This window comes from Syngnathoides biaculeatus, chromosome 2 (genome assembly GCF_019802595.1).
Source record: "Syngnathoides biaculeatus isolate LvHL_M chromosome 2, ASM1980259v1, whole genome shotgun sequence".
In the NCBI taxonomy this organism is placed as follows: Eukaryota; Metazoa; Chordata; class Actinopteri; order Syngnathiformes; family Syngnathidae; genus Syngnathoides; species Syngnathoides biaculeatus.
The window spans coordinates 29445069-29460474 of record NC_084641.1 but is presented as its reverse complement, the minus strand read 5'-3'; the positions used below and the strand labels follow the sequence as shown (position 1 = coordinate 29460474).

Genomic DNA, 15406 nt, shown 5'->3' with positions numbered 1-15406 from the left:
ATTATAATATTTCTGAAATGATGTGTTTCTTAGCGAATAAAGCGGGCGGGAATTGGTGATGAAACGTCACTCATCTTGTGAATTATCATTATATTTATTTATTTATTTATTTTTTTTAAATTGAAATATTGATTCAAGTAAACAGCAGCTGATGAAAATGATCGGCACATTTGAGAAATAAAGTTTTGACATCTTGGCTTGAGTTCGCCTTCAAGTTCGAGTACCGTCATAATTGTTTCCCTCGGTCCCTGAGCTTTCCGGTCATTTTTCTTTCTAGTAATTTGAATAATTAATAAAAGCCCCGTCCTGAATCTCTGAATGACCGACTTCAGGGAGGGGCCCGCTCAAAAGTGCTACCGCATAATTTCTCGGGGCTGCGCCAACCCCGCTAACGTCTCGAAATGCCGCGAGGAAGAATTTCGGTTTCTTACGTTCTTGTGCTTTGCACACGTCGTCGAGACTTGAACTGGTGCTACTGGTACCTACTGATTGCTCTGCAATGTTTTTGTGCTCACAACCCTTTGGATTCCTTCGAAGCGCTCTAGATTGGACTAAGCCCCTGTCGTAACAAATAAACCTTAGTAATTTAAGGCGGCTGGAGCCCAGGAAAGGCATGACGTAATGTAAACAGCATGTGTGTGTGTGTGTGCGTGTTGGGAGGGGGCGGGGGCACGGTGGGGGGGGGGGGGGGGCGGCACTAGAGGAGCCGAGGCGTCATTGTGGATTCCCGACCTCTTTTGCCAAGGCACGTTCGTGCGCAATTGCGCTTCGTCGCTCCGGAAAGTCACTTTTGCCACAAATCGCGTCTTTGTTTAGCTGTCGGTGCCTGCGACTTAGCGTGACAGGCGGAGCGATTAAATGCTTGACCACCAGGTGGCAGAAGGTGACATGAACTTGCCGAAGCCACTTGTTGCCTTTCAAACGACAGATAAGAACGGCGGCTTCGTCTTCCAACTATTTCGGTATGCACAAAATGTTCGCGATTCGAGCTGAAACTTCAGGATGAAGCAAAAATCCATTTTTGAACGTTTCAGTGCCTTAGCCAAAATCCTCAACTTCGAAGCATTTGTGCGACGTTTCCAGTCTCTTTTGCGTTTGCGACTTGCTTGTCACACGCTCAACCGTGAGATGATGGCAGGCCGACACGGCACACTCGCGGCGACCATGTCCGCCTCGCAATTTTGATACTGGATCCGGACTTGGCCCTTCGCATGTTTTTCCCGTGCTGATGTGGCTTTTCTCTCTGTCCTCTGGCTTCTTCCCACACTCCAAAATCATGCACGCAAGCGTCATTGAAAACTCTCAACCTGGTTCAATCATCTTACTGCGAAAAAAAGCTCTTAAGATGCTACAAGTTTAGCTCTCTCCCCAAGCGATACTTTTGGTGGACCGCTGACCCGTCCATTTTCTACCGCTTCTCCGGGTCGGGTCGCGGGGGAAGTCGCTTTGGCACGGATACCCAGACTTCCCTTTCCCCGGCCACTTCTTCCAGCTCTTCCGGAGGGATCCCGAGGCGCTCCCAGGCCAGCCGAGAGACACGGTCCCTCCAGCGTGTCCTGGGTCGTCCTCTGGGTCTCTTTCCGGCGGGACGTGCCCGGAACACCTCACCAGGGAGGCGGCTGGGCCATCTGATCCAGATGCCTCCCATCTGGCTCCTCTCAATGCGGAGGAGCAGCCCCTCGACACTGAGCCCCTCTCGGATGACCGAGCTTCTCCCCCTATGACCCCTTCTGACCCTTCTAGTTTTGGTTTTGTGTGAAATTCACGTTTTGTATGCAGACATTTTGCTTGCAACATGTGTAGTTCATTTTGCACACTAGTTAAAATACAGTGGCGCCTTTTTCACCCCCGTCAAGTTAAATGGAAATGCCACCCCCGCAAAAAAACTACATATGAAAAGGAAAACCAATATGAATTGAAGGTCGTCTGATGTGCTGCTGCCACCATGTGGTGAGGAGTCAGAAGATCAGTTGCATCTTTGCACGTTTTGCTTAAATTTCGAGACAATCAACTTTGGCCGGGAATCTCATTTTGCTCTCCCAACTCCGAAGTGTTTGGGAAATCGCACGCATGGAACTTTCGGGGTTCGGTCCGAGGTTGAGGTCACCGCTGCTCGAGATTGGCCGGAGTTGTGAACGGTGGTTTGTTGAGGCCGTATGTGACTTTGCGATTGGCCGGCAACCGGCGCAGGGCGCAGCCCTCGTCTGGTTTCAAAGTCGGGTGGCGGAGGCTCCGCGTGCAACGGAAAACTGATGAATGGCGCCTGGGAGTGCATTTTAGCTTCATCCTGAAGTTTTACCCATAAGCTGCCCGGAGTATCCCTAAATGTTTGCGAGTCGTGCACTTGTATGTACTTTCTTTGCCGTTTTTTTGCTTGGTGGTGAGAAATGTGCCTTGGCCTAGTCAAGGTTGGAAACGAGCCGATGCCGGGCCGGCCCTCCCCCCGTCGGTAAGGTGGCGCCCGCCGCCGCCGCCGCCGGAGCAGCCTCCTCCTCAGAGCCCCGTGACGTACATCTCCATGCCGTCGTTGAAGGTGAAGATGGTGGTGGTGCTGGAGGTGGTGGAGCCCTGCTTCAGGTCGCCGATGCTCTCGTACAGGCTCTCCCCGGGCAGCAGCAGCGCTTTGGCGGGCAGGTGCTGTAACTTGGGGTTGTGTTGCGTGGGCGGCGGCGGAGGAGGTTGCTGCTGCTGCAAGGGCTGCTGGGCCTTCTTCCTCCTCGGCCGCAAGGTGGCGCACGTGTTGGGGGCTCGCTCTCGTCTCCAGCCGCCCCCGCCTTCCAGGTTCTCGTAGGCCGGCTCGCACTCCTCCGTCCCGAAGGACTCGTAGCAGTGGTCGTCCAGGGAGCCCGCGGGGGCTTTGCCCTCCTGGGGGGCCCACGTTTGGGGTTTGACCACAACGCTAAAGCCCCCGTCTCGGTCCCGGTCCCGATCCCGCTCGGCACGACCCAAGGTCCTGAAACCGGGATTGGACGGGGGTGATCCGGGAACAGCTCTTTTCTTCTTGGCGGGCTTACACACCTTTGAATACATCTCGGCCACCTGAAATTTCAAGATAACACATTGGAATTTCGATTTCTTGTACCTCCGCTCCCGTCAAAGAAATTTGGCGCTACATTTAAATCTGGCCAGAAAACTTTCATGGCACAAACTCAACAGCAGTAAAACTCTCAGAAACATCTCCTTTGCTCTGACCGTCACTCTCTGAGTCCTTTGCTGAGACCCCAAGAACTGCAGTGGAATCCCATACCAGGTACATCCAGTATTAATGCCCTGGACACGGTCCAGTATGTGCAGAACTCAACTGCCCACACTAAGCTCTGGCAGCCCATCTCCCCAACCCCGTTCCATCTCCACTGGCTTCCGATCAAGTCCTACATTTCCTGCAAGCTCCTCCTCCTCAACTACTACAAATCCCTCCACGCTCTCGCCCACAACCTCTTTCAGACTTTCCTCGCTAACCGCAGTCTGCTAACGTCACGTCTCCTCTCTGTCCCCCCCCCCCCCACACTAGGCAGCAAAGGTTCTGTCAGGGACGGAGTCTTTGGTGTCGCAGCCTGCACCCTGCACCCTCTGGAACTTTCTCCCTCCTGACATCCGCAATGCCCCAAACCCTGAAAACATTCCAAATAGAGGCTGACACGGGGGTGGATTTTGACTCCCGCTCGCTCACTTGCATAATTGCTTGATGGATTGCTTTGAGCGTTTAATACTTTACAGTGTCGAAGCGGCCCCGCAATGTGACCGGCAAGTAGTACTATGAACCTGACACGGTGTCAGCACTCACCACTGCAGCAGAAGGTTGGATGTTCTCCGTGGTGTGCGCCCCCAGGGGGCCCAGGGGGCCCAGGGTCTTATTGTGGAGCATGAGGACATCTTCGTCCTCCGGAGGCTTCCAGATGTACTGCTCGCCGTTGCCCATAAACATCACTTCCTGTCAGCACAGCGACCCGTTACATGCGGGCTAGAGCTCTCACGATCGATCGCACGTGGCCGTTAGGGATTTGGAGTTCACGGTACGCAAGAGAAGTATATTTTGCGACGAAAGGGTCCAGAAGTACCGAGGCCCGTACACGACATAAAGGGGGAAAAAATGCTCCAATTGTGGCTGCATGAGGTAAAAAATATATACCCTAATTCCCGGACTACAAAGTGCGCCTGGTTATAGGCCCGCAAGGACAATTTAAGGTGTCCGCGAGGCATGTTCTACCTTTAAATTTTGAATCCGACTTAATTTTTTAAAATACCTGTAATGTCACATCATACACAATAAAAAATATATATATTTTATGTATGTATAATGAACTATGACTGAAGTTTGCGGCAAACAAGTCACGTAGCCCTTCGTACAATCAGTTCTCACGAAGTAGCCGTCAGCCTCAAGAAGGTTGATGAACCCCGGGCTAACGCTAACGCTAGCGCCGCGTTAACAGGGCCGGTTTAAAAAAAAAAACATACTGGTAAAAATTACCAAGACACGGCAGTAACACGCTAGCACAGCGCTAACAGGGCTGGACCGGTAAAAGTCACTTCCTCGGCACACATATTCCACCGGTCTCACTGAGCTTTTCCGCTAGAGTGCCCCCTTGCGGCTGCTAGAAAAAAAATGCACAAATTAGCTGCAAAACCGCGTAAACCGCAGGGTTGAAAGCGTGTGGAAAAAAGTCACGGCCTATAGGCCGGAAATTATGGTATATATATTTATGGGCCAGAGGTGACAAAAGTACTCGCCCCACCATTGGCTATTGGCGAGATTTTGGACCGAGCCGACCGAAAAATTCCATGAATAACAAAACGTAGTTATAATCATCGCAGACACTTTTTAGCCTGTCTTTTGTGTGCGGATTTTCTCCTTTATTCAGGTTTGTTTTCACGCCGTTTGGTGCGCTGGTGGCGCCTAGCTGAGCATATGTTGCTCATCGGTATCATAAGTAGCAAGACATCAATATGATGTGGATTTCATTTTTCAGCATGGTTGCCCTCTTTCTTGGAAATGGCCGACCACCCCCCGGCCCCGCCACAAGTGGTTCTACCACCTCTGTTAAACCTATTAATAATTAAAAACATAAATATACCAGACACTTTGATCCCAAATGATTTCTAAAGCTGACCATCATGCTGTAGAAAATATTTTCCGTGCAAAAAAATGAGAGAAATGCAAGTTCAAAAACTGTGAATTATTCTACAAATAATATCCGCAACAGACTTTTTGCCAAGGTAAATCTTGAATGGAGAGATCTGAAAAGCGTGAAAAGAACAGACTCAAGAATTTCTTGCAACGGAAATATGAATCCATTTGCAGCGATCTCAAATCGGAGTTGGCGATATCTGCAGTTGCGTCACGTGACTCACATGGTAGATATCTGCAAATGACAAACTCTGTACTCCTGTGACCCCAAATTATCTATTTCGTGGCCATATTTACATGTTTTTGGGTCCTGGCAAAGGGTCCACACTTTAGGATAATCCCCAACCGGACCGTTTTCTGCGACTTCCTCTTGTTCGGCCGCAGAGTCCGGAAGACTCACTTTCAGCGTCTTGCATCACCGCCGGCAGACGGCGCACACGTGTAATGGCGTCGACCTAAGCGCGGGGGTCGCGGCGCACGGTGTGAACCCGTTGACCCCGAGCGGCCACAGCGAACGTCTCCCGCGGCGTGGTATTGTGATTCGGAGCAGACGGTCTGAGCGCCCTCCTGCGCCGGACGTGACCCGACTGCAGTCGCGCAATCGGTACACGCGTCGTGGAGATGGCGGATCTCATTGTGGGCTTTAATGACGGCTTTGGCTCGTTCTTTTTGCCGGGATGCAAAGATTACACAACGGATCAGTAAGCGTGCAAATGGGTTTAGTGGGATTTGTGTTCCACTGAAGCTACGTACTGTACTACTTTTCCCGTCTGAAAGCAGTCGGCCCTGTTCTACCGGGACACAGCTAACACTAACCCGATTGCAGCGTGTGCCTAGAACACAAGCGGACTTCCGGATAACACATCCGGTGCGGAACCGCTGGTACTCCTTGGCCACGAAGTAGAACTTCATGGGCACGTTGTCCCTATTTGGTGGCCTCCCTCGAATGACGTTTCACATACAAGGAGTCTTCAGTCTACGGCTGCGATCCGTTCCTAGAGTGGCGGCTTTACTCGACTTTCGACTGAAGTCGGATTCCCCCATGAAAGTCTGAATTTACATCAAAATACTTTGAAATAACCAAGATGATGTACTTAGCGTGACTTCTGAGAGGTGGAAGGAGAAGAAGAAGAAGAAGGGGAGGCGGTGCTTAGCTATCGCCAAGGAACCTGGTCCTCAATCCTCTCCATCTTGATAAGTGTCATAGAACCTTGTTTTGTGTCCGACGTAAGAACGGAACCCTTCACATGCGCTAAAACACGGGCTTTGTCTTGAATCATTGTCGCCACGGTCGACCGACTGAAGCCTTGGTGGTCTCCAATCTTTTTATGATCTTGAGCTTCGTTTCCATGCTCGTGGATTTCGTTTTGGCTGCAGAAGCATTGCTCAAAGACAAGGCTTTCTTTCTTTGGGGCGATATTGTCTAAAAAGGAGGGTGAAAAATGCGAAGATACTCAAACGTAGACAAGCCTTAGCCAGACAAAATGGCGGATGGGGGCGTTGTAAAGTCGAAAGATCTTAGGTCCACGCCGTCTTATCACGAGGACTCCCTGAATTTGATGGTACTGTATTTGCTGGCTGTGTCATACTGGTACCTAATTGGTGGCCACAAATATTTTAGCATTTTCCCGTGGCCACCAATTCATATTCCACGCACACTTTGCCCATTTTGTGGCCACAATTAAATATTTCCCGTGCGTGTTATCCCTCGTCCCATCTTCCACGGTCGCTAATCAGCATTTCGTGCATATTATACCAATTAGGTGGCCACAAATTACTATTTTGCGGGCACGTTAGATTTCTTTCCTGGCCGGCATGTTCCCCGACACGGTGTCCCCCCCCCCCCCCCCATTAGCAAACCGCGGTGCCGACCCGACACAATGGCACGGACGCGCCGCTCCGTGAACACAAGGTACCCACCTTGGGGAACGAGGGTACGTTAAAGGCGTCCACGTTTCTGCGGGGCAGCTTCGTGCTGTGAGGATGCGGCGGCGGAGGGGCCGGGTGAGAGGGCGGGGGGTGTCTCGGCGGCGGCGCCGGCGGGTCCCCCGTGTCCGTGCCGCTGTCCCTCTTCTGGGGCGCCTTGTCGGCCTTCCTCAGCTTCCTGACGCAGGCGTACTCCGCCGTCTCCGGGGGGTGAGGCGCGGACAAAACCTGGGCGTCGGCTTCGGCCAGTCCCACTTCCGCGTCCCCGTCGGGGTCGGGCGGCGCCGGGGTGTTGGCGGGGACGGCCGGAGGGGCCGGAGTGTCCGTCTGCCCGGCCCTGCCTACCATGGCATAGAGTGCGTCGTCAGTTCGCGTGGCGGAGGAGCTTCGGCCCACTTCGGAGTAAGTGTGCTCTCCGTCCTCTCCAGTCCCAGAGGGAATCTGGGGAAGCTGCCTGCCTTGAGAGCGAAGGATCACAGTTAGACCGGCAGAAAAGTCCCTACTGGTTTTGGACGCCTCCGCCAGGTCCATGCTAGTACTCGCCACCGGAGAGCAGGCGTGTCCAAACTGGGGCCTCGGGACCATTTGTATTTTTTTAGTGAGCTCCGGTGTGTACTGAAACTAAAATTGCTTTGAATCTCGACCGTTTGTCGAACTTTCTACTCTGTGTCAAGCTCACCTCGGTCCAGGTTGCTTTTCTTTCGGTTCTCAATCTGCAGAGTCGACGGAAATCTGTTGCCGATTAACACGGGCGCAGATTTGGACTCGATATCAGCGGCGTTGACAAAGTTCCTTGAAAGTGTCGTCTGACTACTGCCTTGATTACTCTTTTTAAAAGTAGCTTAGTTACTCCACCGAGTACTGGATTTTAAAAGTAACTAAACTAGCTTAGCGTTTGCTTCACTCGTTAAAATCAGACGGATTTTTATGGCGCCAAATCACAACGGCAGTTGTTTCAGGGCGGGAAGAAGTCACACCGGGGCTGCAACAAACGATTATTTTCATGTGTCGATTATCTTTTTCAATTAATCAATGAATCTGACAGAAACGAAACATTTTTAATTTGCATCGCTTTTATCAAAAACAGGACATCAGTTCAAATTGACGGCACACAAAAACACTCAAAACAGAAATCGATTGTGATTCGGTTCCTGTTTCAGAAAAATGGAAAAAAAATAATCGTTTTGCAAAGTGAAAGACGATGTTTGCAAATTTCTTATTTTTTAGAATTTCAAGTGAAACAACATCCCTAAATGATGAATTGCTTTTTAAAATAGTCGATTAATTTGTCAAATTGATTAATTCTTGCACCTCCAGTAGACACAGTCACAAAGTATGACATGTCGTACCTATTTAAGGATATTTAAGGACATGTATATCAAAGGACTCGCTATGCTAACGTGGCAACAAACTTAGCAAAGTACGCTAACTTAGCACACAAAGATAACGGCATCGTCCAGCTTAATTGTACACACGCAAAACTTAGTTCTCAAGGACCTAAACTACGGGAAAAGATCGGTGTCTTGACCACAATCACACTTCTCATGTTTTGTTCAAAGTATTAGCAATTAGGGTTACAAGTATTAAGATTTGTTTGCAAGCTAGTTCAGGGTGGTGGACTGCAGTCACTCACATTTGTAAAAATGTACGGGTGTGGTTAGTCATGCCCGCGGATATAAAGTTGCGGGTGTGATTAGGGATGGAAACTCGAGACCTTAAAATAAATTACTGGGTTGTTATACCCGAGTATGTCCTTGTTACTTAATACAATAATCATAATTTATTGACACTGCTGAGACAAAGAGGTCAATAGACATTCAATTTCAAAACTAAAATATTCACATAATCAAATCATTTTATTTCATGATGATGCATTGTTATAATCTCGCGTAATTTACGGCGCTATCTATTGTCAATCGATTGACGAAAGCTAGCGGTAGATGATCTAGATCTTCCTGAACCACGGAGAAGGGGAAAAGTTTTCAACTGCCAGAGAACCAAGGGGGAAAAACGACCGTTCGCATTTCGATACGTGGACAGACGAGTCTAACGTTAGAACATGGACCAAGTCATATTATAGTTAGATACAGAATTATTATCTGTGTTATGTCCCAGAAATGTTTTCAGCGTAGCTCAGAGGTGCCCAGATTTCTTTCCCCCAAGATCTACTTTTCAAGCAGCCAGCCTCTCGCGATCGACCGGTGGGGCGTGGGGAGGGGGGCATGCCGTCACACGATCAATCAAAACTGACTCGCGATCGACGCGTTGATCACCTCTGGTGTAACTGAATTCCCTTTGACATGGCTCTCGACGTTGATGACATCCACCCAGAACTCGCATTTCCTGTTTCCCGGGTGAATACCGATTGTTTAGGAGCAGGCTTGTTTTGCCAACAACGTCAAGACTACACAAAATAAGCGACGTCTTTCAATATCTATTTTGTTTTCCACTCGATGCAAATTTTACGCGCGTGATTTTTCGCGCTCGATTTGCGAGTGCGGTGGCGCGACGGGCGCGAACGCGCTCGTCAAATGTGAGTGAAACTTGCAAGAGAAAGGAAGGAAATGTAAGAAATTTGAGCTTCTACCTTTGTAGAAAGTTAAAGTCTCCAATTAAGACTCGTTTCTTCACAGGAGCATGAAACTAGTCTCTTCCCGAGCCTTTAACCCCTGACGTACGGATTTTGGCCTGTTTTACTGCCACTTCTCCTGGGTTAGGTTATAAAATTGACTGTTTACCGTGGTCCAGGTCTTGGCATAGATCTCATGACCCTGTGCAAGTAGTAATGGCCCCGTCACACCGTGACGTTGTGGTCAGCGTTCTATCGCGTTTTGAGGAAACGTTGGTAGTCGCCCACGGTTGCCGGGATAGCTCTAGAAGAGCGTTGTTTGAACTCTAGTGAACGTCAACGATCGCTGGGAATCGGCGGAGAACGCCGGTCCGGAAAAAAAGTTGTGAACACGCGCAAAAGTTCTCACCGAGATCAGCGTTCATCATCGTTTAATTTTAAACGCTGCAGAACGTTCAAGAACGTCCGCGGAAGGTTTCACTAAGGTCCGCCGAGCGTTGCGCGCGTTTGGCTATCGTTAGTCAGTCGTAACTCGAGCTTTGCTTGGTTGTCACTTAATCGTTTGCTTTGCAGTGAACGACTCGATGGCGACCTGTCAACGACCACTGAGCAATCCCGTCGCGCACACAGCGTGTAGCTCAAGTGAAACGAACGTCGTTTGGCGTCCGTTGAACGTTTCCCCAACGTCTTTGCGTATCGGTATATAAACCGAGTCTTTGCATTCTTACTAGCAGCGCTAGTTGCTGAAGTCCGCGGCCTAACTTTTTTTTCTTCTCGGCGGCGTGATGCTCACTGTTCTAACTCACGACAACAACTGAAGTGACTCTGAAATTTCCAACGTTTTCGTTCCCGTTCCGCTGTAAAAATGCAAAACGCTTTTCTGTCGTTATTCTCCCGTTTAGTCACACGCTCAACACGCGCGTCTTACGTTGACAAATCGCTCGTCGCGCGCCAGTGGCACGTTAGCACGCGCTAATGGTTTTTAGGGGTATCTTATTTGGTCGCTTTTACACGCTTTTCGTGCGCCCGACACACGTTCATCACACGGCAGATGTGTCATCCGCGTTTGAGAACGCTGAAAAATAGAACGATTGAAATGTTCAGTCGACGTCATGGTGCGACGGAACCTTAAAATGTGGTGTACGGCTATCGGAGCATCACAAATTTTCAAATTTTGACCACGATTCAAATTTGTTTCCTTGAGGTTTTCACTTGACGTGTTGTGGGAAACCCTGACCATTTGTTGTCGTTTTGTTTTCCCCCACCGTTGAGCGACGCGACGCGACGCGACCCCGAATTCCCTTTGGAGGCCGTCACAAATGCGTCACGTGCGAAGAGCGCACGGCTCGGCGCTCGAGAACGAGGAAAACGGCCAGCGTGCGAAAAATATGTCCACGACTTACTTTTGCCGTTGCAGTTCATCTTGTTCATCTCGGTGTCGGATTTACTGATGGACCGCAGCTTGGACTGCCTGAGTATACCCTGATGACACACACATAACACACACGGGCCTGTTTAAGGCTAATTAAGACAAACGACGTGAATGTTATTTTTCTCTCGGGAAGACATCTTTTCATCTTGTTGGTAAACGATAGGCGGCGGGATACTCGCGGGTGGCGGAAAGTGCTTGACTGTTGCTGACTCGGATAAAAAAAAAAAAAAAACGGTGACAATGTTTGGAGTTCTGCCGCCAGATCTACCGCAAAATGCTTCGTTTTAAAGAAAAATAATTACTGAAATAAGATAAATGAGATGAATCCAGTGGGGGGGGGGGGGAGCATAAATGGGGCGGAAGAGCAGAAAATATATCAAGACCGCCTTAACATGCAACAGCCGCGCTGTTTATGTGTTCTGACTTGTCAAAAAATAATAATAATAATAAAAATAAAACTTGAGAATTCAGCGATTTTCGGTAAATAGCAAACAGCTGACATTACTTTTCGCCCTTGGTGTGACGTGACAGCGGCGTGCACCTTCCCAGCTACCTTTAATTCCAAATAAAATTCAAAATAAGGTCGTAGGTCTTTATAGAGCTCGTGCACCTACGTCACCGAAGTCACGTGACTGGCCATAGTGGCGGTCTAGCAAAGCGTTGTTCAATGCTAAGTCGGTTTGGCTAAGACACCAAAATACGTCTCCGGGAGTTTTGTCCGACACCGTTAACCATTTAGAAGGTGATAATAAACGAAGGTACGTGGAAAAATTAGAGACACTCGGCATAGAGGACCCGCATTTAATGCCGAAGTCGGTGTTTTCGCCGATAAGAAATTGGACTAACTCGGTTCCGCTTGTCTTGGACAACCGGATCCACGCACGGATCTGGTGAGTTGGTGAGCTCCCATACACGGAAGCGCGTTGCGGCCACATGTTAACCTGCGTAAACATCACTGTGACCGACGGTTTATTTTCTTGTGTTTAAATACGCGTTGGACTCATTTGAGAACAATCCATATTTAAAAAAAAAACAAAAACATCTGTTGGTGAGAGGTTTACCAAAGTTTAACATATGGCCGCAACACGCTTCTGTGTACGTTGGAGATGACTCCCTGTCATCTTTGTTTTTGTTTTTTTTTTTTTAAACGCATTGTTCTCAAATGAGCCAACTTGGCATTCTAAATACTTTTTGGTAATTTTGAGATTGATAAGAATAATTCGTACCTGAAATGAAGCGATCGCTACACAGTTGTTTGTGTATTTTGGTTGGGCGCCATCCATCACGTTTAATTGCCGAAATCCATCGACATTTTCTGGTCTTTTCAGCTGGTATTCCGTAGAATGATCTCTTTGAATATTTGTCTCGTCTGTTGTGACAACCAACAGCGCAACACGTCTCGGGTATTGTGAATATTTTCCTCGAGCAGCTCTTTTTGCCGTGAAAATTGTGACTTTACATGCACGAGCTCTATAATGTAAATTACCGCCAGCCTTTTTTTTTTTTTGTCTCTGTTCCAAACAATTTTTCCGTCATTTGTAGAATATTCACGTGACAAGTGACACATTCAAAGAACGCCCAAAGTCATCGTGAAAGCTATTTACGCAGTTTTCTCAATCACTCCGCTCCGGTCAAACCACTCGCAAGGATCGGTCGACTGGTGCCGCCGCGAGCGATCTCTCGACCTTTTACCAGACGTCACGGCGAAAAAAAAGTTGCTTACCATGTCCATGAGACGGTGTTTCCCACTCTCACTGGGGACATTGTGCGTCTTTCCCTTCCTGCGGTAAACACAAGCGTTACGTCACACGCGTTAGCGTGCAGCGCGCGAGTCACAGTCCGTGCGTATCTTCAGCGTCCGGCGGATTCCAGTTTTTCCTCTGTACGTATTTCTCTTGTGCGTGGCGGCGGTTAGCGTCGAGAAGCAAAAGCGGCGTTTTTCGAGGGTGACTGTTGCCAAACAAATGCCGACGTTGAGAGTACACGTGAGCCAAAAATGTAAGCATAGGTGCGAGACTAGTGGCACGTGACTGTGACTCGAGAAAGCCATTTTTGGAACTAAACTTTTTGTCACATTTCACAAAAGTAATTAAAAGCTGTCATTTGTTATAAAGGAATCCTCGCAAATATTCAGCAGCATTTTCAAATTGAAAATTGCGAAGATTCCACCGGGCAACCGAAGCGATTCTAACGACCGCCGTGGCTTGAACGCAAACCAATCCAGCCGCCGTGCGCCAGAGCGACGAACCACAGCAACCGCGGCGCCTGCGTCTTCTCATGCTAAAATGAAGGAATGGGTCGCTATACCAGTCTTTAGCATTCAAGCGTAAATTAGCGTGTAGCTAGCCAGGTGGCTCAAAACTGCTAAGGTGATCTGCAGTTCATTTAGTACAGATTCAGCGCATCGTAGATTTTATTTGAAGGCCAGTAAAGTGCAATTCCTCATCGTTTGCATAACTCTGTTACGGTCAGCTTTATAGGCTAACTGGCGTGACTGCTATAGAGTGCCTCGTTGTCGCCATTTGGAAAAAGGCTGAAGGGGGGTAAAAATGTTTGCCGGAGAGGGGTCAGGGTGAGAAAACCTCGCTTACGCCACGCTACGCCGCGGTGGGCTTCAAACGGATATTTTTCTGTGGCTCAAACGTGGTTTTGTGTGGACTCGAGAAAGATGTTAGCCCAAGTAGCGCGGGACGCGATCGGTGGACATTGGGTACTTCATATTCTGACAGCAATGAGGTCAGTTGGGCTTTTGTTCATAGCAGATTAAACCTTGCTACCAGTTTCAAACACGAGCCACAGAGTTTTACGTCATAAATTCACAAATGCCTGACTTAGCCTGGGGAATAGCTAATGCACACAAACGACAACATCAACAGGAACAAATCCAAGTCAAGAGCAATGTTTATCTTGATTTTTTTTACAACTGCAATACTGTATTCCCCGCTCCAATGAAATTTGGGTACCCAGAATCCCTGCTGCCAAGATGGTGAGTGTGAGGAATAGTGCCACCACTTCGGGGATTTCATTTACTGCAGGGGGTTGGCTGAACAGTCACGTCCCCGATAATTGAGAGTTTACTCTCGCTTAAGCGTTACAAGAACCGCAGCAGATGTTTGTTTTCGCTTCATGGGGCCGGCGTTTGGATTATTCATGTGCACGGCTTCAGAGCGGAGGAAAGTAAAACCCCGACTTGGGTCTGGGCCTGGCGTTAACCCTACTGAATAGGAACCGCTTGATCCCTGCGGCCCTGGACTGGATCTTGCACGGGAAAGCGGAAACAACTCCAAACATCATTACCTATATTCCGTTCATCCTGATACAATATTGATGTATAATTTTTTTGGTCCAAAGCGCGTAATCTTACCTCTGGCAGCCCACGCAGAGCACCACAATGAGGATCGTGACCACGAAGGCCGAGGCGGCGGCGATGGCGCCCAGCAGCAGGACCTTGCCGTAGGGAGGAGCCGTGAAGTTCAGCCCGTCCTGCATGGAGGCCATGTGGGAGCGCTGGCGCTCACTCGCTCTCACACACGCTCTCGCTCACGCTCGCTCTCATGCGCGCAGGCAATGCGGGGGGGGGGGGGGGGGGGTTCTGCGGTCACAAGGCACAGTCAGCCGTTTAGCAAACCGACGCTGCGAGTGCGCGGAATCTCACTCGCAGCTGGTCGCGGCCCCGTAGGCTCACCGACCAAATAACAAACTTTTTTAATTTTGTTTCTTTTACCCTTATTGCTCCATACCCATCCATCCATCCATTTTCTTTGCCGCTTGTCCTCACGAGGGTCGTGGGGAGTGCTGGAGCCAACCCAGCTGTCAACAGGCAGGAGGCGGGGTACACACCTACAGGCAATTTAGAGTGTGCAGTTAATGTTGCATGTTTTTGGGGTGTGGCAGGAAAGCGGAGGACACGCAAACTCCACGCAGGATCGAACCCAGGTCCTCAGAACTGTGAGGCCACCGTGCCGCCTCTCGCTCACTATCATCTGACTAAAAACACGTTTTGGTCATACAATGCAAATATATTTGGACACAAAATTACACGGGCGGCACGGTGGATCAGATGGTAAAGCGTTGGCCTCACAGTTCTGAGGTCCCAGGTTCGATCCCGGACCCGCCTGTGTGGAGTTTGCATGTCACTCTAAATTGCCCGTAGGTGTGATTGTGAGTGCGGCTGTTTGTCTCGATGTGCCCTGCGATTGGCTGGCGACCAGTTCAGGGTGTACCCCGGCTCCTCCCCGTTGACAGTAGGGGTAGGCTCCAGCACTCCACCACCCTCGTGAGGATAGGCGGCTCACAAAATGGATGGCTGGATACACTATCAGCTAAAATCCTCGATCACAGTGAACTTTAAACC

General features: G+C 49.3%; 1 protein-coding gene across 1 annotated transcript; it reads right to left on the bottom strand.

The window, feature by feature from the left end:
• Nucleotides 1–2493: 2493 nt before the first annotated feature.
• si:dkey-70p6.1 (uncharacterized protein LOC570575 homolog) lies at nt 2494–14550 on the bottom strand. Its single transcript, XM_061846193.1, has 7 exons — nt 14417–14550; nt 12776–12833; nt 11069–11102; nt 7683–7710; nt 7046–7583; nt 3785–3931; nt 2494–3039 (listed from the first exon to the last, which is right to left on the bottom strand). Exons 1-7 carry the CDS (start codon nt 14548–14550, stop codon nt 2494–2496), a joined length of 1485 nt encoding a protein of 494 aa, XP_061702177.1.
• Between the last annotated feature and the right edge of the window lie 856 nt (nt 14551–15406).

Bases quoted from the DNA above. Each gene is read 5' to 3' on its own strand.
- si:dkey-70p6.1 (XM_061846193.1), bottom strand. From the start codon at position 14,550: ATGGCCTCCATGCAGGACGGGCTGAACTTCACGGCTCCTCCCTACGGC. The intron at 12,834-14,416 runs GTAAGATTACGC...TGTTTACCGCAG, and splicing joins CTCTGCGTGGGCTGCCAGAG to GAAGGGAAAGACGCACAATG. The intron at 3,040-3,784 runs GTGAGTGCTGAC...TTGAAATTTCAG, and splicing joins TCCAACCTTCTGCTGCAGTG to GTGGCCGAGATGTATTCAAA.